The sequence below is a fragment of the Arachis hypogaea genome, chromosome 12 (genome assembly GCF_003086295.3).
Source record: "Arachis hypogaea cultivar Tifrunner chromosome 12, arahy.Tifrunner.gnm2.J5K5, whole genome shotgun sequence".
Lineage (NCBI taxonomy): Eukaryota > Viridiplantae > Streptophyta > Magnoliopsida > Fabales > Fabaceae > Arachis > Arachis hypogaea.
The window spans coordinates 2671430-2698849 of NC_092047.1; the positions used below are offsets into that span (position 1 = coordinate 2671430).

Here is a 27420-nt window from a genome sequence, read left to right on the forward strand (position 1 = left end):
GAACCAGGTCGGATCATGTGCCCCATACTAAATATGGATCGGTTGGTTTTGCATCATTGCATTTGCATTTAATCAAACATATTAAAGACTCTGGTAATTACACTTGGTTGATCTGAACATGAAGAGTTGAAGACAAGGATAAGTTACTTATAATCCTTATGCATTTCCTGATTAATCACATTCACAAGCCTTCATACTTCGGTTCTAACTTCTAACAACCATGTCTACTGAGATGGAAGATACGGTGGGAAAACTTCTTTTTTCAAAGTTGGTAGGGGTCTAAAACGAAAATATTACAAAAAGAGGGGTACTTTCGAATATAATAGAAATTACAGGGGTATATTTTGTAATTACTTTTGGAGGGGATTTTGGTCTACTGAGTCCGAAGACATATATGTAATCTGCTGCTTCTCTTCTTCTCCGCCAGTGCTCTTCAACCCTTCGCTCCGCCGAATCCACCGGAAAATCTTCGAAGCTCCAGCAAGTCAAAAACTTCGCATTCAACACGTCTATCCTTGATTTCGATTCTCAGCTTCCCCTCTCTATTCACCCTAAGAATCAGGATTTTTGCTCTTCTTTCCAAGGTGTTTATAGCTTTGCTGCGAGAAACAAGAAAAAGATTCAATTTTTCATATAAATTTAAGCACTTTTCTTTATTTGAGATGCTGATATACTTCTTGTTGGTTTTCTTGTTTTGGATTTTGTGATTTAGACTGGTTTTTAGGGTGATTCAGTGTCATTTACGTAGCTCTGGGAATTAGGCATACTTCTGGAGTTTCCTTGATGGTAGCTATTTAAATGTCATTGAGGTTTCGATGATTAGTTTATCTCAATCCGTTGTTTATTGCAATGTTTGAAAATTTGATTTTTTTTAATGAAGTTTTCAGCTTGCTAATATTTTGGTTTAGGGTTCATTTGTGCTGTAGTTACTTGCTATTTGATTGAATTGAAAATATCAATGTACTTCAAAATTTTGAATTCCTTTTTGTGTTAGTGAAACTAAGATATTTTGTTTACCTAATCATTTCTTTATTTTTCATTTCAATTCTTTTAGTTGCCACTATTCATCTTGTGTTTGTATCTGTTGCTTGATGTTCAATCATAAATGGTAGCAAGAGTTTATGAAATCTGATGTTTGTATCATTGTTGGGGTTTTAGGAAGGAATCAATGGAGACACAATCAGATGGTAATGAGGATACCATAGCTGCCGTTAAAGACATAAGGCAGCAGCTCGAAGCTCGAATAGAGACCCAACACAAGGCTCACCTGGAGATGCTTTCTTCTATACAGACCATAATCCCCAATCTTGTGTCCTCTCTTGACCTTTCTCTCAAGGTTGTTTCTTCTTTCAATCATCGGCCGTTTGCTCCTACCCCTGCTTTGCCTCCACCTGACCCAAAATTGAATCCCAAGAAGACTCTTGAAACAACTCGCTTTAATACTGAAACCACTGATGGCTCTAATGAGGGTTACCTGACAAATACCAAGAATCAAAAGCAGAAAACATCTGTGGATTCAAAGACAATTAACCAGGTTGAATCCGAGAGTGTAAATCCGTTGGCAGTGGTCCGATCAATGGTTGCTGTTTGTTTGCTAGGGCGAGTACCATTCACGCCAATTGATTCTTCCACTGTGTTGAGAAAATTGGAGAATGATCAGACGGTTACGCCTGCAGAAAAGGCAGCACTTCAGGAGCTTGGGGGAGATTCGGGATCTACGCTTGCAGTGGAGATAGCTTTGAGGTCAATGGCAGAAGATAATGGTGGCGTTGAGCTGGAGGAGTTCGTGGTAAGTGGCAAGGCAAGAATTATGGTTTTAAATATAGACCGAACTCGGCTTCTTAGAGAGTTGCCGGAAACTGCACAGTATCAGCAACTCGAATCAAGTTCCGGAGATGGAAATGCAAATCAAAATCAAGGGCAAATCACTCCAGGTGGCACTAATGCTAATGGCAGTTTGCTTGGGATGGGAAGGCCAGGTCTTAGGCCAATGTCTGATATGTGGATGCCCCATGGGGACCCTCACATGTCTGGTTTACAACCAATGTTTCCGGGAGGACCGAGGGGAGCACCAAGAGTAATGGGCATGATGGGGGCACATAGAGGCATGAGTATCCCACCAATGCATAGACTCCCATTGGGGCCAAATGCACCAGGTAATAGTCCTAATTCAATGCCACAGAAACCAAGAACCATAGAGGATGATATGAAGGATCTTGAGGCTTTGTTGAATAAGAAATCATTTAGGGAGATGCAAAAATCTAAAACTGGTGAGGAGCTTTTGGACCTAATTCACCGACCAACTGCAAAGGAGACTGCTGTTGCTGCAAAGGTTCGACCTCATTTCCTACTTCAAAATTCTTAATGCTGAAGTTTCTATTGTGCTTTTTGCCATCTTTTACTGCACGCCAGCATTATGTATAGGTTAATATTTCTAAGATTGGTTTGCAATATATTTTTCAGTTCAAAACAAAAGGTGGTTCTCAAGTGAGGCAATACTGTGACTTGCTGACAAAAGAGGATTGTCGTCGTCAATCTGGTTCCTTTATAGCATGTGAAAAGGTTAGTGATTTCGTTTCTGTTTACCCACCTGAATGATTTCATTTTTTATTTGTTCTCTATTGCTTTAGGCTGGTGCCACTTGTGGATGTGATTTCCAATAATCAATCTGCTTTTGTTGATAACAATTACTGATCCTTTTCTTCACAGGTTCATTTTAGACGGATAATTGCTCCTCATACTGACATCAATTTAGGGGACTGTTCTTTTCTTGATACTTGCCGGCACATGAAGGCATGTTTCTTTCCTGTGATTATATCTTATTGTGAATTGTCCTATTTTGCTTATGTATCACATAGTCTGATCTCTATCGTTCTTCTGTCCTTTGATAGACATGCAAGTATGTTCATTATGAGTATGACCCTACACCTGACGTGTCTCCGACAATGATGGGTGCACCTCCGCCTCCAAAGCCACTAAAACCTCAGCGAGCTGAATATTGTTCTGAGGTGGAACTTGGTGAGCCACAATGGATCAACTGTGATATACGTAACTTTAGGATGGACATATTAGGTCAATTTGGAGTAATCATGGCAGATCCACCATGGGATATTCACATGGAACTGCCCTATGGAACAATGGCTGATGATGAGATGCGCAGTCTTAATGTCCCTGCACTGCAAACCGATGGACTTATTTTTCTGTGGGTCACCGGACGTGCAATGGAGCTTGGACGTGAATGGTATGTGCACTTGTTACTGGTCACATACTATTTTTTTTTTCCTGATAACAAATGAAGTTGGCTTTCTTATATTGCATAATGCTTTCTGCAGCTTAGAACTTTGGGGATATAAACGTGTTGAGGAGATAATTTGGGTGAAAACAAATCAACTTCAGAGAATAATCAGAACTGGCCGTACAGGCCATTGGCTCAATCATAGTAAGGAACATTGTCTTGTTGGGATAAAGGGGAACCCTGAAGTGAACCGAAATATTGATACCGATGTTATTGTTGCTGAAGTCAGGGAAACAAGCCGCAAGCCAGATGAGGTTTCTATAGCATTCAACTACTTCCTGATAGATAATTATTATGTCATTGAATTTTGCATTAATCTCATTTTCCTTTTGAAGATGAGATAAAGAATTATAGTAATTTTTTCCTGCAGATGTATCCGATGCTGGAGAGGATAAGTCCAAGAACAAGAAAGCTGGAGTTATTTGCTCGCATGCACAATACTCATGCAGGGTTGGTTTTCTTGACTGAAATATATTTCTTTGACTGAGATTGAACCCATTGGCTAGTCTTGATTTGAAATGATCATTTGATCCAATTTTACTACAGTTGCATGATATTGTTGTATAAATTAAGTACTTTGTTATCTATAATCTGGTTTTGATTTGTCAGACCAAAGAGTCTAACCTTGTTGTAGTTGTGGATTTAGGTTCAAAACTTCATCTTTATAGAGAAGATTTTTTTTCTGTTTGTGGTAGTTCTTTACTTTCTTGTAATTGATCATGTCTCCATTGTTCCCTTAGGTGGATGTCACTTGGTAATCAGTTAAGTGGTGTGAGGTTGGTTGATGAGGGACTGCGGGCAAGGTTTAAGGCCGCGTATCCTGATGTGGAGGTGCAGCCGCCATCACCTCCCAGACCTTCGGCTATGGAAGTTGACTCGACTCATACACAGAGTCCATTCACAGAACCAAAGTCCACTGCAGCTCCAGACACTTCCTATGCCTCAGAAGAGAAGGCAATGGCAATAGATGTCGACGTTGCCTGATAAATTTCCACTGAGTCACTCATTAGTAGGGCTTTTTTCTTGATAAATCTGAATGGAACACATCAAAACAGCATTTTGACCTTTTGTAGTTGTAAGTGTTGACTTGTGTTCTTCTCACATTGCCTTTCTCTTTTGGAAAGAAAAAAAGTTAAAGAGTGGCAAGGTTTTTCTTGAGAAGAAACGGCTAATTTGGTTAAATATCTGTAGTGTACTTGTGTAAATTAGAAAAGCGAGTGGTTAGTGATGAGGAAATGTTGTAGAAGTCTCATTTTAGCTATGTACTTGAATGTTCATGTTCATTAGTCATTACATTATGTTTAGGCATCATATCAGTCTGCCAATAACTTGAAAGAAAATTCTTTCCTTTTGAGGAATTCTTATGTCTACTTCAATCTTTAATTATGCTAGGTATACACACACAAAATGAATCATCAAAGTAGTCATTCACATAAAATACATATTTAAATATAATCAATGGCTAAGATATCCATTTTGGGTTTTCAACCAAGAGGTAAAGCATCAACTTCATCTTTAGCCTAGAAAAAATGGTAGCCCTGCAAGCTCTAGCCCTTGCTTAACCTGAAAAAGAAAAAGAATAAAAAACAAAACTACCTTCACTCCCAAAGCCAGCAAAGAGTGCTTTAATGCCTAACCAAAAATTTGTCCCTTTCCACCAATCATGTTTTGTAGGATGAGCACGGATTGGGTTGGTTTGGGTTTATGGTGAAATTAGAATTGAACTAATTGAATTGTAATTGGTTCGATTTGATTTGAATTTACGTTTTTTTGTATATGTATCCAAACCAAACCAAACTGATTAAAAACGGATTAGTTCGATTCGAGTAATTGGATACCCGATAAAATAGAAATTCATTAAAAAAAAAACCGAAATTTTTATATTAAAAATTTTGTAAGTACAATAAATATGTAAAATCAATGAAATAATTCAAACATGTTAAACACCAAATATATTAAAAACTAAACACATTAAAATCCAAACATGTTAAATACCAAATACATTAAAAACTAAATACAAAAGTGCAATAGAGAGAAATTCAAAATCATTAAAAGGCATATATATATATATATTAAATTTTTATTTAATTAATATATGGTTGGGTTTACGAGTTGGTTCGGATTCTGCACCCCCAAAACCGTTACCCGGATCAATTACTAGAAAGAGTTATTAATTTGGTTCGGATTCGAATCCGATTACCCGTTGCTTCCAAAATCAATTTAATTGATTCGGTTCGGATTTAGACGGGTAATCGAGTATGTTCACCCCTAATATTTCCTTACGTATTACTAATTTAATAACTAAAATGTAGTAGATTTGCATATGGTACTTTTTTATTACATAATACCTTTTAGTTTATTCTAAGAGAGTTGATTTAATTTAGATTTAGATTTAGATTTATTTAGTATGTACCTTAATCACTCACTAAACAATGAATAAATTGTCTACATGTATATCTAATCTAAGTGATATGCTGAATGATAAACATGTTGAAAATTTGAGTCACAATATATGATATATCTACTTTGTCTTCAACTTTATGAATGAAATTAAAAAATATATCCAAATTTGTGCTGCGGCCATGAAGTGGGACGGCATTGGTGGAGGGTGGCGTGCCCTTGAAGGGGAAGAGAAGAACACTAATCAAAACCAATACAGACATAAAGTTATGAGACTTCACAACTCCAATAAAGAGCTAAGGAAGGATAGGTCCCATTAATCATTATAACTATAAGTCTATAATACTTTATAATAATAGTATATAATATATTCCAACACTATACTCCAAAGTTGCTACCACACCAAACCCAATATACTTTAACCCATAATTCTCAACACATGGTTGCAAATGTTATTCTTCATCCTAAAATAATAGTCAAGTTATATAATTACCCTCATAAATTAATTAGTTAATTATGTGAGTGTATGATATCATCCTAGGAGAATGATAGGAGTCTAACGTTTTTAGTAAGAAAAAAAAAAGTAGAGAGTTAATTAGTATTGATTCATATGTTAAAAAAAAAATATTGATCACATAATATTTTTCTTATTTTTTATAAAATTGTAAGGGTAAATGTTGAGGGAGAAAATGCACTAACAACAACAACAATAAGGCCTTGTCTTATTAGGAGTGGGTTACATGAATTAAACAATGTTATTATGCTCTGTCATGTATTATGTCTACAGAGAAACCGTTTACATGTAGATCTCGTTTGATCACCTCATGGATGGTCTTCTTAGGTCTTCCTTTGCCTTTCGCTCCTTGTCCATCTTCCATCTCATCCACCCTCCTGACTGGGTGTTCTATCGGTCTTCTTCTCACATATCCAAACCACTTGAGACGCAATTCAACCATCTTTTCCATAATGGGTGTTACTCCAACTCTCTCCCTTATATATTCGTTTCTTATTTTATCCAATCGCGCATGACCACTCATCCATCTCAACATCTTCATTTTTGCCACACGCAAGCTTATGTTCGTGCTCTCCTTTGCCCGCCCAATATTCCGTACCATATAGTATAGCCGATCTTATAGTGGTGCGATAGAATTTACCTTTAAGTTTTAAAGGCATTTTTTTATCGCATATAAAACCAGATACCCTCTGCCATTTTGGAGAAATTGCACTAAATTTAGGATAAATATAACCAAGTTGGGTTGGTCTAGTGGTTAGCTCACTAGTCCGCTTAAGCAAGTGTCGGGGGTTCAAATCCCGCCTTGTGCATGTAGCAACCCAAAAAAAATTTAGGATAAATATAAAGTAAAAATGGGAAAAAAAATCCATGCATGCATGACATGACAAGTATAGATGGCAACTTAATTACCATTTTTTTATTGGGTATACCTTAGAATATTAGTCTTAATAATGTTTTATATAAGGCATTTATTTATATATATATATTTAACACCGTTTGCGGCCACCAATAAAGCATATATAAAGTTCATTGGATTCAAAAGCCAATTTAAACTTAATTAAAATAATAAACTACATATTCTGAAAACAACACTTTACTATAATGAGAATTTGTTTAGTAACAAAAATAGAACAAAATCTAAGTGATCATATAATATTAATTCTAGAATCATGTTACGTGTAATAATAATATTAAACAAAGTCTTAATTAACACTATATAAATAAAAATTTTATCGCAAATTTATGATTTCAAGACAACAACTAGAAAAGAATAAAAGAGAGAGATCTATGGCTAGAAACTGTGCATCACATGCAATAATTCCAATTTTAATGATAGGAGTGATTATTTGTTTTGCCATTATTGAGTTTCATTACATAATTCCTCAACGATATTATACTATTTCTTCTAATTATTATATTGCATCTGAATTAGAATTAGAAAAATGTATCAAGCGATGCCGAGAAACTATTCCAGAACACACGATAACTAGGAGGTATTGCATTAGTAGATGCTATGATCGTTATGGAGCAAATTAATAGTGGTAGGTGCTAATAATTTATTTTAAATATTTTTTAGTTTATACTATTTATTACATATATGAATATTTGTTGTGTTCTAACTTCTAAGAGTTTATTTGGGTGAGTTTCTAAAAAAAGATCTTTTTTCGAGTTATCTTTTTTTAAAAGATCTTATGAAAAAGTAAAAGTAATTTTATGTTTAGATATTTCATGTAAAAAGATCTTTTTTTTTATCTATTAATTATGTTTGGATATAAGTATATAACAATATAAAAGTACTTTTTTGTTTATTTATTACATGAAAAATATCTTTTTTTAAGAAAAAAAAATCTTTAAAAAAAAATATAAATCACAGTTTCTCAAAAAAGATGTTTTTTTTTTTATTTTTTTAGTACTTTTACTTTTACTACTAAAAACTTACCAAACACGCTAAAAAATAAAAAAAAAATCTTTTTTCATTGAAAAAATCTTTATTTTTATTCAAATAATAACGTCCAAACAAATACTAAGACTTACCTTTTCAAGATTTTCTAATCTTCTTTTTTTTTTTTGGGTTACCAGATGAAGCTTATGATGAAAATCCTCGGATGCATAGATGAAGAACATTTTAAGAAGTGATTCATGTGTTTGATTTTAATGGTTTTAATGCTTTTTTTTTATTTAATATTATTACTTTTTTTTTTCCTTCTTGTGTACTTTAGTTATTTTGAGTTTCAACAACTTAATTATTGTAATTTTTATAAAATAGCAATAATAGCTATAGCAACATAATGTAATAAAATGTTCTGAAATACAATATATATATATATATATATATATATATATATATATATATATATAATATAATTGTTGTAGTTGCTTATTATATGTTCATCCTAATTGAAATTTAATTAAATAATGCAATAAATAGAGGGCCGGGGAGGAAAAAAGAGAGAACATTTTTACAATAATTATTTTTTTGACTCTGAAAAATAATTTTAAATAATACCTTAAAATGAAAGCATAGAATTATTGCCACTTGATACTGAGAAAATGATTGATTGTGAACAATAATACATACCGTATATCTAAATGTATATTTGGATCTTGGTAACCTCTAGATTCTAGAAGAAGGTATATAGTATTCTAAAAAAGTAAAAATAAAATCTACCTTAAATTACACTTGACATTCCTAAGATTTACCTTTCCCATATATTACACTAGGTAACAGTATAATTTAAATAATATAGTAATATACTTAAAGAAACTTTTGTGTTAATGTAATTAACAAATTTTTATACATTTCTTGTCACCTCCTGCATATCTTTAAAGAAAATTGCTTAATTAACAAAAATGTTTTTTCCGTAACAAAACTAGAAGTAAAGAAGATTGTAATTACCTATGAATCACCGACATTTTTTTTATTTGTCGTGTTTATATGTCGAACACATTTTGGATACGATATTTATTGACACTCGTCCAACTCGCGTGTTTTCTGTGACCAACCGTATCTTAATAAAAAATAAAAAATTCTTTTTTAATCAGGTTTGAACACACCTAAATACCATCACGTGTCAGCGTATTTATCTTTATTCTTAATATATATTCTTAAAATGAGTTTAAAAATAGTATATATTATTAATTATTAAAACAAAAAATATTTTAAATATTTTATATAATTAAAAAAAGACATTAAAAATAATTAAAAAATTAATTTATATTTTAATATTAATAAAATAATAAAATATCATTATAATTTATCCAAAAAATATTTTATATTTTCTATATATACCGTGTCCCCATATTTTATAAAAAATTTTAAATTTATGTATCTACGTATCTTATATTGTATCGTGTTCACCGTATCTATGTCCGTATCAGTGTTCATGTATAATAGGTAATTATATTGAGGTTATTTCAATTTAATGGTACATAAACACAAAATTGCTACTAATCAGTCATCATATAGAAAAATATATATTTGATATTTATGAAAAACTATTCTAAAAAAATTAATTATTCTCATAATTGATGTTGTTATAAAATTATATAAAATAACATATATAAATAAATATATAATAACTAATTTAATAGTTAATGAGAATTTGTTTTATTTATTGATCTACATCTATTAGTAACATGAATGGGACACAATCTAAGTGAATATATAATATATATCTTAATTCTAGCTAGAATCATGTTACATGTAATAATATTAAACAAAGTCTTAATTAACGCTATATAAATAAAATTTTATCACAAACTTATGACTTCAATACAACAAATAAGAAAGAACAAAAGAGAGAGATCTACCATCTATGGCTAGAAACTCTGCATCACATGAAATAATTCCAATTTTAATGATAGTAGTGATTATTTGTTTTGCCATTATTGAGTTTCATCACATAATTCCTCAACCATATTATACTACTACTTCTTCTAATTATTATATTGCATCTGAATTAGAAAAGTGTATTGATCGATGCCGAAAAAATTTTCCAGAACACACCATAACTCTGACGTTTTGCATTACTAGATGTTATGATCATTATGGAGTAAATTAGTATTGGTAAGTGCCAATAATATATTTTAAATATTTTTTAGTTTATACTATTACATATGAATATTTAGGTTTAATTATTCTGTCAATTTTTATCGTTTTATTGAATTTTTAATTAAATTTTTATATATTTTTTAAAATTTTTATATCATATCAAATTTTATAATTAAATCTCTATTGTAACAAAAATATTTTAAATTAATGGAATATTCTGTTAAACAAAACGAATATACCTAATACTTGACTAAATATTTTATATAATTTAACAGAATATTCTATTAATTCCAACACTTTTATCATGGTAGGAATTTAATTATAAATCTGATATTGTATAAATATCTAATTATAAAATATATATATAATGACCTAATTAAAAAAATTATAGAAATCGTTAGAGTAATTAAACCGAATATTTGTTGTGTTCTACACTTACCTTTTTAAGATTTTTTTTTTAATTATTATTTTTGGGTTATCAGATGAAGCTTATGAGAATCCTGCGATATGCATAGATGAAGAACATTTTAAGAAGTGATTCACATGCTTAATTTTAATTGTTTTAATGCTTTTTCAATTTAATAATCTTACTTTTTTTTTATCTTGTCCTGTACTTTAGTTATATTTGAGTTTCAACAACTTAATTATTGTAATATTTTTATAAAATAGTAAAAATAACTATTGCAACAAAATGTAATAAAATGTTCTGAAATACAATATATATAATATATAATTGTTGTAGTTGTTTAATTTATTATATGTTCATCCTAATTGAAAATTAATTAAATAATATAATAAATAGAGGGGATAAAGAAAGAGAGAACATTTTTACAATAATAGTGTGCCTTACAATATATTTTTTTCTCTCTGGAAAATAATTTTAAATGATACCTTAAAATAAAAGCCTCATAAGAATTATTGCCACTTGATATATACTGAGAAAATGATTGATTGTGAACAATACATACTGTATATATATATATCTAAATGTATATTTGGATCTTAGCAACCTCTAGATTCTAGAAGAAGGTATATTTGAATTTTGATTTATGAATAATAATAATATTAATATCTGATATAATTTTTAAATTAAATTACAATTTTTTAAAATGTTATTTAAATATTTATAAAAAATTTTAAAAAATAATTTTTTATAATAACATTTTTTATCATATTTTTTTTAAAATAAACACTTTTAAAATTAAAAAATTAAATACAAAATTAACTTATTTATAAACTATTTTTTAATATAAATATTTATTGTTTAAATTATTTATTCAAACTGAACCTTAATATTTTAAAAATAAAATCTACCGTAAATTACACTTGACATTCCCAAGATTTTCCTTTCCCATATATTACACTAGCTAACAGTATAATCTAAATAATATAAAATATATATATACTTAAAGAACTTTTGTGTTAATGTAATTAACAAATTTTTATACATTTCTTGTCACTTCCTGCATATCTTAAAAAAGAATTGTTTAATTCAATTGAAATAACAAAAATGTTTTTCGTAAGAAAACTTGAAGAAAAGAAGATTGTAATTATCCTCTGTCTGTTAATACTCTATGCATAGAGAATTATTGACGGGGTTGAAAATAAATTTTCACAACTTATTTTAAGGTTATTTCAATTTAATGGTACATAAACACAAAATTAGCTACTAATTATAGAAATATATATTTGGTATTCATATGAAAAAGCTTGATTGTATTATTATAAAAAACAAGTAATTATTCTATTATGATAAATTTAATTTTATTTGTTGATTATTTTGTTAAAAATATGTAAAATGACATGTATATATATAAATAAATACATAATATTTAATTTTTAGTATTTATAGAGTATTTTTAATATTGTATATTTTTCTTATAGAAAATATTATATATAGTTTTAAATTTGATTTTACTGATTTATTATTTTGTTAAAAAAAATGTAAAATGACATATGTGAATGGTTTTTGGAGTTTATGGAATACTTTTAATATTATATATTAATCTTCAAGAAAATTATTATATATTTTTTATAAGATCAAGAAGTGTGAGTGTAATTTATCTTAAAATTTATAATATAGTAGACATCTAAAATTGGACATAGATGCTTTTTTTTTTCACAATATCCCCCAATTCGATAAGTTAATAATTAATTTGTTATGGATCTAAACTTTATTTAATGGTAATTTGCTGTTGGCCAATAAATTACTGTATGTCTAAGACAAAATTTGAATTCCTAATACTTATTTAAGCAGACAAGAGAGCAGGACATAGATGCTATCCCAAGGTGTTTTTATATGAAAATGTTTTAGTCGATAGTGTTGGACATGTGAATATGAAAATCTAGGAAGAGTTGGACTTGGAAGTTAACCAAAACCACCTTATGTTATGGCTTTATGCTTTCATGTGCAAATTACATTATTATGTCTGCCCAACTCAAGGACAAAGATAAAAAGTAAAGTGGGCTAATATAATTCACACTCCTATTTTTTAATTAAAAAAAATTATCAATTGTTAAAAAAAAAAACACTAGCCAATAATAATAATATAGATACATATATAAATTATAATATATTATATAATATGCATGTATTTTTATTTAAAAATACAATTCTAGTAAACATACATATTACAATAAATAAATTAACCAAAAGTAAAAGATTCCTTTTCTTCAACATGTTCTGCTTATGAAAATACCTTCAAAGCAAAAGGGAAAAAAAATACACATCCACTCTAAGTTGAAGCTATTAATATAAGATTTAAGACTTGTACACAACAAATTAACAAACTTTCTATTATTACATGATTAGATTAGAGCATGTCACCTACTTAATTATAACTAAAACAATGCATTCTTAGACATATATGTTTCTAAGAGTTAAGAATGACACTAACTTGTGATGTGAAATGTAGGTTACAATCAAGATGTATACTTACCAATTTATTTATTAGTTTTTGTTATTTAAATTTTATTTTATTTAATGTATTAAAAGTTCAAAATTTTACATATCCAATATACACTTAAAAAAAAATAATATTCTTATAAGACTAATTAGAGAGGTTAAACAAACAATAATTTTATTTGGTTGGTTATGCTTCTACACAATTTCTAAAAAGTGCTCCTTTTAAAATTTAAATTCATGAACCTGCTCTTAGCCATAGCTAATAAATTATTAAACCTTCCCTCCTATAAATACTTGACATATAGCTTCACTCATTCATTCACACACACACCTCAAAATTCAAAAAACAAATATTAAAGTGCCTTTTATTTTTCTCTTACTACTTGAAGAATCTCCTCTTGAAAGATAATAACATGAGGATAGAAGTAATAAGACCCTCTTTTTATGCAATTTTTTTTATTAAACTTTACTATATATTTTTATTTTATTACATGTTTGATTTTGCAGGGTATGAGACTAGTTTGTGGTTTGATTGTGGTGATTGTGTTGCTGAATTCAAAGAAAAGTGAGAGCAGAAGATCAAAGAGTGGTTCTAGAAGCAATTCATTTGAGTACAATGCTATAAACTGCAGAGCACACAGTGCATCATTGGTTGATTATGGAGGAGTTGGAGATGGAAAAACATCAAACACAAAGGCATTTGAAAATGCAATTAGAAATCTGAGTGAGTATGAATCAAAAGGTGGTGCTCAGCTCTATGTTCCTGCTGGCAAATGGCTCACTGGAAGCTTCAATCTCATTAGTCACTTCACTTTGTATTTGCATCAACATGCTGTTCTTCTTGCTTCTCAGGTACCTTATTTTTTGTTTTACTTGAATTTTTGCATAAGCTTTTTCTTTTGTCTTTATTCGTTGTAAGCTGAATTTTTTTTTTTTAAGAATGAATAAAGATTGAATTTTAAACTTTTAGATTATAGAAGGTGATAGCTACTCTTTCCAAAAAATAGAAAAAGCGTATGAATATTATATCTTTAACACCAATTATTAAATGAAGTTTAAAAAATGAGAAAATGACAAATAGGTTCCTGACCTCTTGTCCTGCGGATATTTTCGTCCTTGATCACTGAAAAATACTTTTAAATCTTTGACCTTCACAAAACTTTGACGGATCAGTCCCTGACGGAGGCATTTGGACGAATCAATCCCTGATGGAGGCATTTGGATGGAGGGACTGATCCGTCCAAGTTTTGTGAAGGTCAGAGAGTTAAAAGTATTTTTCAATGGTCAGGAACAAAAAGTCAGTGACCTATTTGTCATTTTCTCAAACATTTTAGATAGATGTCATAATGAAAAGTATTAAGATAATGAATCTATAAATTTTTACTCTTTTCAAATATATGTTATTTGTTTAATCTAAATTGAAGTATGTGGGATTAAATTATGAGAAATATTCAAGAGGTATTACTTTTAGTTAATAAACTTATGATAAAAAATAATAAATTTTTATATTTTTCTTAAATTATATTCCAGCAATTATTGTATTAGAGCTGATCCATGTCATAATCATTCTTTGAAAACTAAATAAGTAAATAACCACACTTTTTTTTTATGAGATTAAGGCTTGATTGATCATCATTTATTTTCTGGCTTCTCTGTTTATTTTCATTTTTAATGACTAATAAACAAAGATACTAAGTTCCTTAGCTTATATATGATCTCAAGCATAAACAATTTATATCAAAGCCTGCTTTATGCAAAAAAAAACTTATTCCTTAATGCTTTTGTTCCACTTAGTTGGCCTCATCTGCCATTTCTTTCTACAATCCCTTTTGAAAAACATGGCAAGCACTATTTTCCAACTCTGACATGAAACAAAACAATGTAACCACCACTATGTCTTATTAAGAAATGGAATAAATTAGGAAGTAACTAATACTCTAAACTTTGATTACTTGCATGGTAGAAAACAAACATTATTATTCCATTTATTTTAAATTAATTATCAATTTGAACAAAACAGTACATTAAATAATTAATATATTTTAGATTATGCATCGTTTAGATTATTTTAATTTACAATGTATTACGTTATTATCTAAATTAATAGTTATTTTAAAACAGAATAGTAAGCTGAATTCATTAAGGAAAAGATTAACATGTCTAGAATTTCTTGAGTGTCATTAAGTATAAGTAATGTTGTTAATTAATTCATGAAAACAACATACAAACAACTGAAACACTAGCTATAGTTCGGTAGAACAAAACGCCGTCAGTGGGGATCGAACCCACGACCACGTGGTTAAAAGCCACGCGCTCTACCGCTGAGCTAAGATGGCTAGATATTTAATTATTGTTTACAAATGTTACAATAGTAAATGAATTTTATGAGCCAAACGAAAATATTTAATAATAAAAAATATTAGTCAAAATTTATTATTTTTAATTTTATTTAATGTACATTATAATAAATAAATATTAAATAAAATAAATTTAAGTTTTTTAAGTCGATTTTTTTTCTTCCAAAACAGTTTTATTATAATGACATGGTATGGTCCTAGCTCCTAACTTCTAACACACATTTTTGTCTTTTTGTTCATAGTGGGAATTGTTCAGGTTGTGACTACTTGTGTGTTCTGACACATTTTGGCATTTTATTTTGGATTTTAGGATAAAAAAAATACTAAAAATTAAAGATATAATATTGATTATTAAGATTAGACCTAACAAAATAAATTAATAAAGATGTGGGTATTATTTATTTGAAAGAGATGATATTGGTTATCATAGTTTTCTGCTCTTTTCTTCTTTTCCTGTATAATATGATTTTTTTTTTAAATTTAAATATTTTTTTATGCTGAATTAATATACTCTCTTAAGACCTATATAAACAATACATAGCTTATTGTTTCCAATTGAAGACAAAAAAAATCTAACATCATTGTTTGGACATTATTAACATTATAAAAAAAATTAATCTTCATATATTAGTACCTTTTGTTGTTAGAGACAAATTGAAGATGGAGTTTATTAATTGTCACAGATATATCTCCAACCAATATATATAACCATGAGAAACTTTGCCATTTAAATTATTTTTATATGTGAATATAGTTTGTGTTTAATTTTGATGCACGTGTAAAATGTTTTATATAGTCGTGCAATCATATCTATTCTTTTGAATGACTATTCACGCGGTCAATGAAAATAGTAAGTATTTTTGATGATGTGGCGTGTTCACGTGCAGAATTACTTTAGATTCACAGTGCATCAAAATTAAATTCGTATAATTAATAATTTACTTAATGGAATTTTGATTTCTATCAATATATTGAGTTAGGATATGAATGAGTGGCCTGTGATCAAACCACTACCATCTTATGGAAGAGGAAGAGATGCTGCAGCTGGAAGATACACCAGCCTCATATTTGGAACAAACCTCACTGATGTCATTATCACAGGTATGAAAAAAAGAAAAGTTGTATAGAGAAAAACAATAATAATCAAACTATTAGTTAAGAGCTGGTGAAAAGTTTCATCTAACACATGTTCTATTCTTCAAAATGTTTGAATTCTACTTTAATTTCCACAGTTCACTTACATCTGATTGACTATATATTATATATTTATTAGCCTTTTTTAGTTTTTCAATTACATTTTATACTTGTTCATTTTAGTCAAGTACTTTTGATTAGGTATCTAGCTTATATTTAAAGTCAATATTGTCTCTCTTAGGTAACCTACTCTCATATTCAAATAACTGGTTAGCTATTTGAAGAACATGGCTGTTAGTTTTTGATATGATAAATGGTTAACAATGTCATTAACAATGCAATGAGACTGAAATATCTTAATTAATTTGATGTGCTACATGTTGCTTCTAAGTTCCTAATTTTTTATTTTCAATTATTAAAAAAAAAAACTAATTTGTTGGATACATACATATACTGCATTTTTTTTCTTTTGGTTATGTGATAAATTAGTCATATCAACTTTTATGTATTATTTAAAATTGAGTTTAATTATTTATTGAGTAAAGTGACAAATAAATTCTTGAAGATTTAACTTTTAGACAGATTAGTCCTTCAAAAAAAAAAGTATTAGTAAAGTCTTTTAGGATAACAAACATGAACAACTTAGTTCAAATTAAGATCTATTCTAATCATAGGGGTTAATTTGAAGGTAGTATGTCACATCTACTATTCTGAAAGACTTTATTGATATTTTTTTTTAGAGATTAATCTATCCGAAGTATAAATCTTGAGGAGTTTATTTGTCACTTTACTCTTATTTATTTATACACCGATCAAATTTTAAGAAAAAAAAAAACTATATGATTATCCAATTAGATGTTTGAATTTGTTAGACTTTTAAAATAGTGAATAATTAGTTGAATCAAACACTTTTCTTTATTTAACAATACATGGTTATATATTCATGTAAGACTTTTTTATATTGATAGCATATGAAAAATATATAAATCCTTTGAAATTTACTTAATTAAATAATTTTATCATGATAGTGACTAATCTTACAAATGAAATGATTATGAACACTTGTGGTGGTAACAGGAGACAATGGCACCATAGATGGTCAAGGTGCATTTTGGTGGCAACAATTTCACAAGAAAAAATTGAAATACACTCGCCCTTACTTAATTGAATTAATGTTCTCAGACAATATTCAAATCTCAAATCTAACACTCCTAAATTCACCATCATGGCATGTTCATCCAACTTATAGCAGGTAACAATCATAATAATAATAATCCTATCCTTGTCATATAGTTATTAGTTCATATATATGCTCACATTATTCAAATTAAAGTCTTAAAAGCATTTCAAAATCACATTTGAGTTTTTGACTTTTGTGACACCATCATAATAACAACTACTATTGATTCTTTCTAATTTCAAAACTAACAATAAAGTTTCCAACACTATACAGCAACATTATTATTAAAGGCATCACCATCAATGCTCCTGTCACATCTCCAAACACTGATGGAATTAACCCAGGTAAGCATATAGATGAACATTAACATTATTGGACTAAGAAAATTGAAATAAGTATTTTCTGTAAAATTTGAACATATAGTTTTAATCCTTTCCATTAATATGCCTATGTTAAATGTTGATGTGTACTAGACAGGTTAGTTGCATTAACAGTTAACAGAAACAAACTAAGAGTACCTAAACAAATCATATAGAATATAGATTAATAAATTTTTCTCTTTCCTTTTGTTGATTTTTTTTCCTGTTCTTAGATTCTTGCACAAACACCAGAATTGAAGATTGCTACATAGTTTCTGGAGATGATTGTGTAGCAGTGAAGAGTGGCTGGGATGAATATGGCATAAAGTTTGGTATGCCAACAAAACAACTTGCAATTAGAAGACTCACTTGCATTTCACCATACAGTGCTACCATTGCCTTGGGAAGTGAAATGTCCGGCGGAATCGAAGACGTTAGAGCCGAAGACATCACGGCGATCAACACAGAATCCGGTGTCAGGATCAAGACGGCTGTAGGGAGAGGAGGGTATGTTAAGGACATTTATGTCAAAAGAATGTACCTTCACACAATGAAATGGGCATTCTGGATGACTGGTAACTATGGCTCCCATGCTGATAGCCACTATGATCCGAATGCGTTGCCTGAGATCAAAGGTATCAACTATAGAGATGTTGTTGCTGAGAATGTAAGCATGGCTGCAAGATTGGAAGGGATATCTAAAGACCCTTTTACTGGAATTTGCATGGCCAATGTCACAATTGGTTTGGCTGCAAAGCATAAGAAGCAGCCATGGACTTGCACTGATATTCAAGGGGTTACTAGTGGTGTGACTCCTCAACCATGTGATTTGTTACCTGATCAGGGTCCAAAGAAGATCACAGCTTGTGATTTTCCACCTGAGAATTTACCTATTGATATGGTGGAACTCAAGAAATGTAGTTACACCATGAAACATGCATAAGCATAACACATGAAACATGCTACCTAGTTATTATTTATATATCTCTAGTCCTTCCTAGATTATCCAGATACTATTCCTCAAGTTGTGAAATGAACTCTGTTAAACTATGTTATTTATAGAGTTTCTTTAACTTTGTTTTTCCCCTCTTCAACTTTATTTATGTTCAATGCTAACATTCAAAGTTATCAAAACTCTCGAATTAACTCGTAAACTCGTAGCTTTACAAGGTTAAGTCCTCACGAAGCATACAAATTTACGAGTTTAGGTAAACTTTTGAGTTTAATTACCTTGCTAACATCAATAAAAACTTTTCTACAGACTTCTTTTCCTTAAGCAACAATATTTATTTTTATTTTCTTTCAAATATTTTGGACAATAACAAAGTAACAAACCCTTACACTTTATGACATACAGTTAGATATTATTATCAGTTTCTGTAACCAAAGCTTAAAGGATCTTGTGTATATTCTCCTCATCTAGCAGTAACAGTTCAGTAAATCAAAGTATGGTCCCTAAGTCTATGCTAAACCTTCTAGTAATCTTGGGCATCTTTTGATCCTTTCCACATAGTATCTCACAATGAATCTTAGTATCTCCAATATGTTTCAAATCATGTAGAGATCTTCAACTTTTCAAGTAGTCTCATATCATAGCTCTTAAAGGAGTCATCAAGTATTTCAGTCACTATGCATATACAACAGTTAATGCAAGCTTTCAGTAAATTGGTGGATCAGGATTGAACTTCAAAGATTCTCTCCAGATGAGTTCCTTGATGTCTTCTTCAGTGAATGACGGTTGCTCAAAGTCGAAACTGAACGGTCTTAGACAAACGGGTTCCTCATTAATATCATGGAGTGGTGCCATGTAAGGATGGCACAAAGCTTCATCAACTGTAAAGTATAAAAAGTAACTAGTAACATCAATAAAAATACAGACAATGAAATCCTGTCATATACAAAAGCCTAAAAATCATTTTGAACATTAATGAATTCACAATTATTTGCATGTTCTTTTACCTGTAATGCGCTTGCTTGGATCAAAGATGAGCATCTTTTCTAGCAAATCAATGGCACCAGCAGAAATGTTGGGAAATTTAGCAGAAAAATTTTGCTTTGGACATTGTGGAAGCTGTTTTACATATCTACGAGCATTATCACTTTGAAGAAATCCGAGGCTGGCATCGTCAGGTGAACCTACCAGCTTTAAGAAAGCAACAGAAACTTTGTCAAAATTGAGCTAATTTTAAATCAACATGAGAAGGTCTGAAAAATGATCAAAAGATTAAGGCAGTGATGCCGTCCGAGTAGATATTGACACATAAATTGACAATCATTTCAAGTTATAGAATCAGAACTCTAAATTACACATGATCCAAAGGTAAAATCTAAAATGAAAAAACAAGAACAAGAAATTCAAACACAAATATAATCAGTCTCAAAAGATTGTGTTAACAATTCAAGAGTTAGCAGTAAAAGGTTTCATTCAAGACATCTAGTTAATACCTCTGTGATCAGTCTCAGCTGATGAACATAATCTCTCCCTGGAAAGAGGGGCTGCCTTGTCATGATTTCACCGAGTATGCAACCAACCGACCATATATCAATGGCTGCTGTATATTCAGAACAGTTAAGAAGCAACTCCGGAGCTCGATACCATCGAGTAACCACATACTCGGTCATAAAATCAGTTTCGGAGGTAGTTCTAGCAAGACCAAAGTCTGCAATCTTAAGGTCACAATTGGCATTCAGTAGCAAGTTACTAGGCTTTAGATCACGGTGCAAAACATTCGCCGAATGTACATATTTGAGCCCTCGTAACAACTGATATAGAAAATACTGCAAACAAAAATTGTATAAATAGCCTTAAATATTAAGTCTAATATGCTATAGAGCTCATACCATAACATATGGGATAGAGCAATTCACTGTAATACTGTAATAGGTGATGTATGACACACAGTACCTATTATATTATATGTCCTCCAAGGATCTCCATAGATTTTCAGAGCACATTTTAAATAATAAATACATGTGGCTATATACACTCACGAATGACAATTACCATATACGCTTGTTTGTTGTTATCATTCAAAAGACAGACTCAAGATAGGAGCCTAATAAGTAATAACTGATGAAAACCAAAGCATAATGTTTCTATAGATTGAAAGTTTCAAGTTTGTAATAACAATGGATTCCTGTACAAGAAAAAAAGACCAATAAACAAGCTATAAGATGGTAAAAAAAATATAAGTAATTCATATTTCATAAGTTAGTAATCAACTAATCAGGCAAGTCAACCGAAGAGTAATAAACTACTCAAGACATTAATTGAAAGAAAAGGTCATTCAATTCAACTAGGAGCACCTGAACTAGGAATTCATTAAAAATTAGATGCCAAATAAACATTTAGAGTGCTGACCCGACAATGATCATCAGTCAATGGTTGATTGGAACGTATTATTTGATGTAGATCTGTGTCCATTAACTCAGAAACAATGTAAACATCATTGAAGTTCTCCTTCTGTGGAGGTCGAATAATATCTTTAATGGACATCACCTTCAATGCAGAAAACAACTGATAAGTGAAGCAGTCTATTTTGCAAATTGAACACCAATGAAGATTTTAAAATCAAAGCCAAGAGGGAAAAAAGCATAACAAATTACATTTTCATGATCCATGTGCCGAAGAAGCTTAATTTCTCTTAAGGTCCTTTTGGCATCTATTCTGTTGTCAAATGCATTGCCAACCTTCTTAATGGCAACTTCCTCACGTGTCTCGGCATTTACAGCAGCACTTCAAGGCAATTAAAAACAAAAATGTTCCTCAAATTGTTTGTAACACTAACTATCCAAACATCAAACTATAAGAAACCATGCACAACATATCAGCATTCAGCAGCACCTATGCATACAAACTCAGAGGTACCAGAGAATGTTCCTCCCTCATTTTCAACTTCCATTCGGGCAGATTCGCAGAAAAGGAAATTCGAAGCCACAAAAAAAATGGATAATATTAGCTATGATTACATCACTTTGATGGCACCAACCATATAACAAGATTATCTAAGAGAAAAATCAAACTGAAAATCAGAAACAGATTTTAGAGTAACAATCATCTCATTTTAACAACCCACATAATGATCTAGTTCAGGATTCTCAGTCAAAAGTCATAACCTGGCACATTCATGGCCACAAAAATGATCATCAGCACACCAAAATAACCAAATTTATTGTCTTCCTTTTTTAAAAATTCAAATCTCTAAAAATCAACAAACAGATATTCTCATTCATGGATTTCATGCCTAACATCAACTTCACTAAACACTAAAATGACAAGAAATCCAGGAAATAAAACAATCAACCACCCACTCACTAACAAATAACAGTTAACTTGCATTCCTAAATCTAAATCAACTAACCTACAAAAGGTTTGATTAGCATTAAAAGCTAAGGTGTTCCAAAATCAGAAGATGCAAGTTAAAAACACACTTCAAATATAAGAACTACCCCTTTCACAAAATAATACAAAAACAGAAGTAAAACAATGAATTGAACTTAAAAAAGAAAGAAAAAAGAGCTCTTTTTTATGGTTTCTTTTGCTTACTCACCAAACAATTCCATAAGCACCTCTTCCAACAGGGCGAATAGGAGGGACATACTTTGTAGAAACCTCAAAGAGGTTGCCATAGATGTTGTACTGAACATAGCGTCCACCATGAGTGGCTACACCTCGTATGCTATGCTCAGCTGAATCAACAGACATCTCTCTATGACTATCACTATGAGATCTTCAAAATTCAGAGACCAAAACCAAAAATGGAGAAATGGGAAGAGACCCAATATAGAAAAGGGGGTTCAGAGCAAGAAAGGAGGTAACTTTGAGGATTTTGGCGACAACAGAGGAAAGAGAAACAAGACTAGTCAAACTTGTCTAAATTATTTTTGGTGAAATAATTATTTTTTCTCAAATCCTAACTCATGTCTTAGTATTTTTTCTAATTATTTTTTTTATCTAGAATTTTTTTATAAAAATATCTTAGACATTATTTTAGTATTTTTTCCATGTCTAAATAATGTCTTAGAATGTGGATATAATACATACATTTTAATATTTTGTCATGTGATTTCTATAAAGGATATTAATGTTATGTACTATATCTTTTAATTATTTTCTATAAATAATTAGTGCTATATATAACTTAAATACTGTAAACAAATTTAATTTTTTGTGAGTAAAATAATGTTATGTACTATATCTTTTAATTTCAAGGAAAATTAGTTTAACTAATCTATATATAAATATTAAAAGATATTATAGAATTTGTTAATAAAATAATTGGAATTTCATTTAACACATATTTTTTAGTTTCATCACAAAAAATTATTGATAATGTCTCCACAATTTGTAATTATTAACATGTATATATATCAACAATGTTGGAGCCTCTTGAAGTGGACACACTTGTCTGAACCCGTGATTCAGTAATCAAACTTTTTTTTTTAAACTGTTTTTTTTTTTAAGACTTGTCTTTCTCATGAACATTGGTTTTATGGTGTGTTGTCTGTGATTTCTTCATTATGGCCTTCAGGTTTGTTTCTTATATTTCTTATCTTATGTGATAAGATCAAAAGGTTAATGAATATCATGTTGCTTCACAAGTTGATACTGTTTGTTTAATTTGTTTATTACTCCTTTTATCTCAAGCAAGCTTTTAATTGAATAAAGAAAAACAGTGTTACTGAAGTTTCATCTGTAAATGCAGCAATAGAATTAGTCCAATAATATGCTTACTTATTGATAAAACATAGAATCTTAAATTTATAAACAATCACTTTTTCTCTTAAAAGATGGAGTGAGACTAAACTTGAGATTGTAACTTGCAAGCATGTAAAAAGGTTACCAAAATTGAAAACTACACAGAATCATTGATAGTTTAGACTTTAGAATGAATGGAGTCAATATAGGCTTGCGGATGAGAGGGTTTCTATGATCTTTCCAAGTGGTCTTGGTCAATTGTTTAGGGTTGATCTTGCGTGCAAGTTGTGCAAATATTCCTCAGGAGATTCTTATTTTATTTTCACTGTAATTTACATTTGATCTAGTTGTGCAGTTATCTTTTCTAATCCCTTATGTTAATTTAATCCAAACCAGATATAACAGCACACCCCATTATTAAAGAGCCAAAATCCAAATTGTGTAAAAGGAGAGGGCATCCATGACACAATAGTTGAAATTGTTACCAGCTTTCAGCTTTTAGTTCCTTCTTACACTCTTAACAGTCTGCTACTCTGCTAAGAAGAGTTCTCTATTTCTGAACTTCTTGAGTCTTCAAAAATGAGATGTAAGAATTTATGAATACATAAAAATAGAGGGTAAAAAAGAAAAAGGATAGAAGCAAGGCAAAGCAATATACTTGTCCTTGCAAAATACCTAATTATAAAAATTAAAATACTACTCAAAAGTAATTAGTAGGAAGTGGTAACTAATATTACATTACATGTTCAATTGTTTATTACATAATACATATCTACAAACACACACATCACAGTGTAACAGACAAGCAGTAGCTTAGGCAAAATAACACTTTCAATATATATTTTAACTGCTTTGATATTACACTGAACAACTCAGGTACACATTTCACCTTAATAATACTACACTGTAATCTAATATAACTTGCGCAATCTTAACCAAACCAAACAAAACCTGATCAAACACTACAATTCTAAAACCACAAAAAAAAAAAAAAAACCCCCCACACTATACATACACCAAAGTTAGTCTGCTGCATGATTAGTGCACTAGCTGATCTACCTTACTCCCATGTACTCTCTCATTTACAATTTTATCTGGCCTCAGATTTGACAACAAAGTGTCACGGCTAGTTAGAACTACTTGGAAGAATCCATCCACCTCCTTAGCAAGAAGATCTAGTCCTTGTGAAAGATTCCCTGATGCATTGCTCAACTTGTGAACGTTATGTTGATATGATTCCATCTTCACTGTATCTACACTACCCTGGATTATAGGGTACAATTCCTTGACGGAGGCATCAATGGCTTCCAACTCATTCAACACAGAAAATCTGCCACTGGAAAATCTAACTCTAATTTCCTCATTTACAAAACTCTGCAAACTTCTGAATGCTGGAGCCCAGGAATACACGTCGGCGACATCCAAGTTCAGCAACTTCTTTGGTGAGGCTGAGAAAGCTGCGGCAAACACGCTGCAAACAAATACTGTCTGCACCTTGACTCCATACATGGCTTGCATCAAGGCCTTACCCTTGGCAGAATTTTTAACCTTGGGCAGATCAAGTGATCCCACAAGATCATCCAAAACGGTAAGACATTTCTCGATTCTGGGGTTCCTAGAATTAGTAAGCTGCCTCCAGCTATCAAGTGAAGAACAAGCACGAATAAAATGCTTTGGAGATGCAGACTCCAAACTATGCAGCGCACACTTAACTGAAAGATTAGACTGGTTCAGACGTGAGATCTCAGAGGTAAATGCATTGCAAATATCAAGCAACTTCACACTTATGTCCAAGTACACATCCTTCCATTTGTCGTCCCAGTCAATCACAGGCAGCTCGAGATCTGCTATAAGGGTTAGTACATCACTATGAGTTTCACGAATCGATGCCATAGCTGATGTCATCCAAGAGAAGCTGAGGATTTCATCCTTGCTTTTGGGTGTGAGCTTTCTCAGCCGCTCAGCCAACTTTGCCTCAAACTCGTGTAATATTGTCAGTTGTTGTGGAGACAGGCGAGATCCTTTAGGTGATATCATCCGAAAAGGATTACCAAAGGGGAAAAAGGATTTGTTAGGGTGTGGATCCTGTGCACGGCTCATTTCTATGGTTTACTGCAACAAAAGAGACAGTAAAATCAAATTTGATGTAACAAGGTATGATAGCATTGAACATACTCACTTGAATTAACAAGTTATACCATATTAAATTGGGGCAAATTCCAAAGTTTCCCATTATTAAAGAGACAGAATAATCCAAACATACAAGGAAAATCACAAATTACTAACCAACAAAGCAGGCTGACTCAGAACAAAGAACCTTAAAAATTAAAATAGATTTTTTTTTTTTAATTTATAAGTAAAAACCCCCAAAAATTTCCATCAAAACTGTTCCTCCTTGAAAACCTTTAAATTTCCCATAACCCAGTTCAGATCCAAACCTAAAAACTACAAAGATCCAGAGAACAACAGCAAAAATCATCAACAGAACTATGAAATTCCCAAAAAATATAATCAAAAACAAAATTTACCAACCACAAAAAAAGTCAAACTACATAAATCTTATCAAATCCTTTCAGATCTAGGAGCAATCAACCAACCAAACTAAAGAAAATCACCAATTATAACATCAATTCAAAAATAAAAAGAAAAATTAACAACCCTAATTCCAGTCATGGTCCCAAAAATGATATCTCCAGTTTTAAAAACAGAAAAATCCCTTTTTAGCATGAAATGAAGAAGCAAAAGCAAAAGACGTTACCTGGAGAGAAAAACTAAAGGGGAGTGAAAGAAGAAAACGGGTTTCGGAGAGATTCGGTTTTAAAGTTGGGAGTTTTTGTTGGTCTCTTTTTTTAGGGTTCAGAGTTTAGACACCGATTCTCGCTTTGTGGTAGATGAAAACGGGGTTGGTCATGATAAAGATACGATGCTGTGCTTGATTTTTTGTCAAGTGGGGACACGTGGAGATATTCCATTGGTCTGTCATGATTTCGCGTAAATTTATTTATATTTTTTTATGTCATTTTTTCAACGCGTTCATTGAGTGTGTTTAGCCAGGTTCTGGGTTGGTGGCTTGGTGCTGTTATGTGGTGTATGATAGCTTATCCTATATCCTAGAAACTTCTTAATATTTATCTCTTTCATTTTAAATCCATGATTATTATTTTGCTCTAGAGTTTAGACCATGATTTTTGCATGCTTTATTTTTCTCATCTTATTAGACTAAGCATATTTGTGTTCAAATAAAACCGAGCTAAATTTGACTCAAATTGACTGGGTCCAAGTGTTGTGTTTTCGGTTGGACCGGACCATGAGCATGATCTATATCCTAACTATCATATTGGGCCATACCAGAGTTTTTGTCCAAATTCATAAAGTATTTTGGGCTTTCTTGAATTTTTGGTATCATTTGATGGGTTAGGCCCATCTCACCTAATTATTATTCTTAGACGGTAGTTCTCGTTAGAATACAAAAAGATTCCGAATCCATAATAAAAAAAAGGATGAAAGATTGATTTTGTTTTGTTTTG

At 30.8% G+C, this 27420-nt stretch overlaps 4 protein-coding genes, 2 long non-coding RNA genes and 1 other non-coding gene across 8 annotated transcripts; 4 read left to right on the forward strand and 3 right to left on the reverse strand.

The window, feature by feature from the left end:
* The first annotated feature begins 348 nt into the window (after positions 1-348).
* LOC112726331 (putative N(6)-adenosine-methyltransferase MT-A70-like) lies at positions 349-4653 on the forward strand. The gene is made up of 8 exons (XM_025775672.3): positions 349-584; positions 1159-2332; positions 2464-2562; positions 2710-2793; positions 2892-3241; positions 3333-3549; positions 3666-3745; positions 4036-4653. Exons 2-8 carry the CDS (start codon positions 1169-1171, stop codon positions 4277-4279), a joined length of 2238 nt encoding a protein of 745 aa, XP_025631457.1. The 5' UTR covers positions 349-584; positions 1159-1168; the 3' UTR covers positions 4280-4653.
* Positions 4654-7437: 2784 nt separating this feature from the next.
* On the forward strand, positions 7438-8523 carry LOC140176934 (uncharacterized). The gene is made up of 2 exons (XR_011868183.1): positions 7438-7750; positions 8289-8523. It is a non-coding gene; the product is annotated as an uncharacterized lncRNA (long non-coding RNA).
* Positions 8524-9961: 1438 nt separating this feature from the next.
* On the forward strand, positions 9962-11012 carry LOC140177256 (uncharacterized). Its single transcript, XR_011869082.1, has 2 exons — positions 9962-10275; positions 10743-11012. It is a non-coding gene; the product is annotated as an uncharacterized lncRNA (long non-coding RNA).
* A 2304-nt stretch (positions 11013-13316) lies between these two features.
* LOC112726332 (probable polygalacturonase) lies at positions 13317-19289 on the forward strand. Its single transcript, XM_025775674.3, has 6 exons — positions 13317-13590; positions 13673-14017; positions 16503-16623; positions 17734-17908; positions 18110-18180; positions 18429-19289. The coding sequence occupies exons 1-6, from the start codon at positions 13579-13581 to the stop codon at positions 19136-19138; spliced, it is 1434 nt and encodes a 477-aa protein (XP_025631459.1). The 5' UTR covers positions 13317-13578; the 3' UTR covers positions 19139-19289.
* TRNAK-UUU (transfer RNA lysine (anticodon UUU)) lies at positions 15430-15501 on the reverse strand. The gene has a single exon. It is a non-coding gene; the product is annotated as a tRNA-Lys (tRNA).
* A 157-nt stretch (positions 19290-19446) lies between the features above and the next one.
* Positions 19447-24331, reverse strand: LOC112726333 (mitogen-activated protein kinase homolog MMK2). Of its 2 annotated transcripts, none has more exons than XM_025775675.3 (6): positions 22746-24331; positions 21802-21931; positions 21557-21694; positions 20641-20973; positions 20155-20338; positions 19447-20028 (listed from the first exon to the last, which is right to left on the reverse strand). In XM_025775675.3, exons 1-6 carry the CDS (start codon positions 22898-22900, stop codon positions 19853-19855), a joined length of 1116 nt encoding a protein of 371 aa, XP_025631460.1. In that variant the 5' UTR covers positions 22901-24331; the 3' UTR covers positions 19447-19852. The 2 variants fall into 2 exon arrangements, with proteins under 2 accessions (XP_025631460.1, XP_025631461.1); XM_025775676.3 differs by having other exon boundaries at positions 22040-23060.
* Positions 24332-24590: 259 nt separating this feature from the next.
* Positions 24591-27080, reverse strand: LOC112726334 (protein BPS1, chloroplastic). Its single transcript, XM_025775677.3, has 2 exons — positions 26652-27080; positions 24591-26005 (listed from the first exon to the last, which is right to left on the reverse strand). Exon 2 carries the CDS (start codon positions 25991-25993, stop codon positions 24932-24934), a length of 1062 nt encoding a protein of 353 aa, XP_025631462.1. The 5' UTR covers positions 25994-26005; positions 26652-27080; the 3' UTR covers positions 24591-24931.
* Positions 27081-27420: the final 340 nt, after the last annotated feature.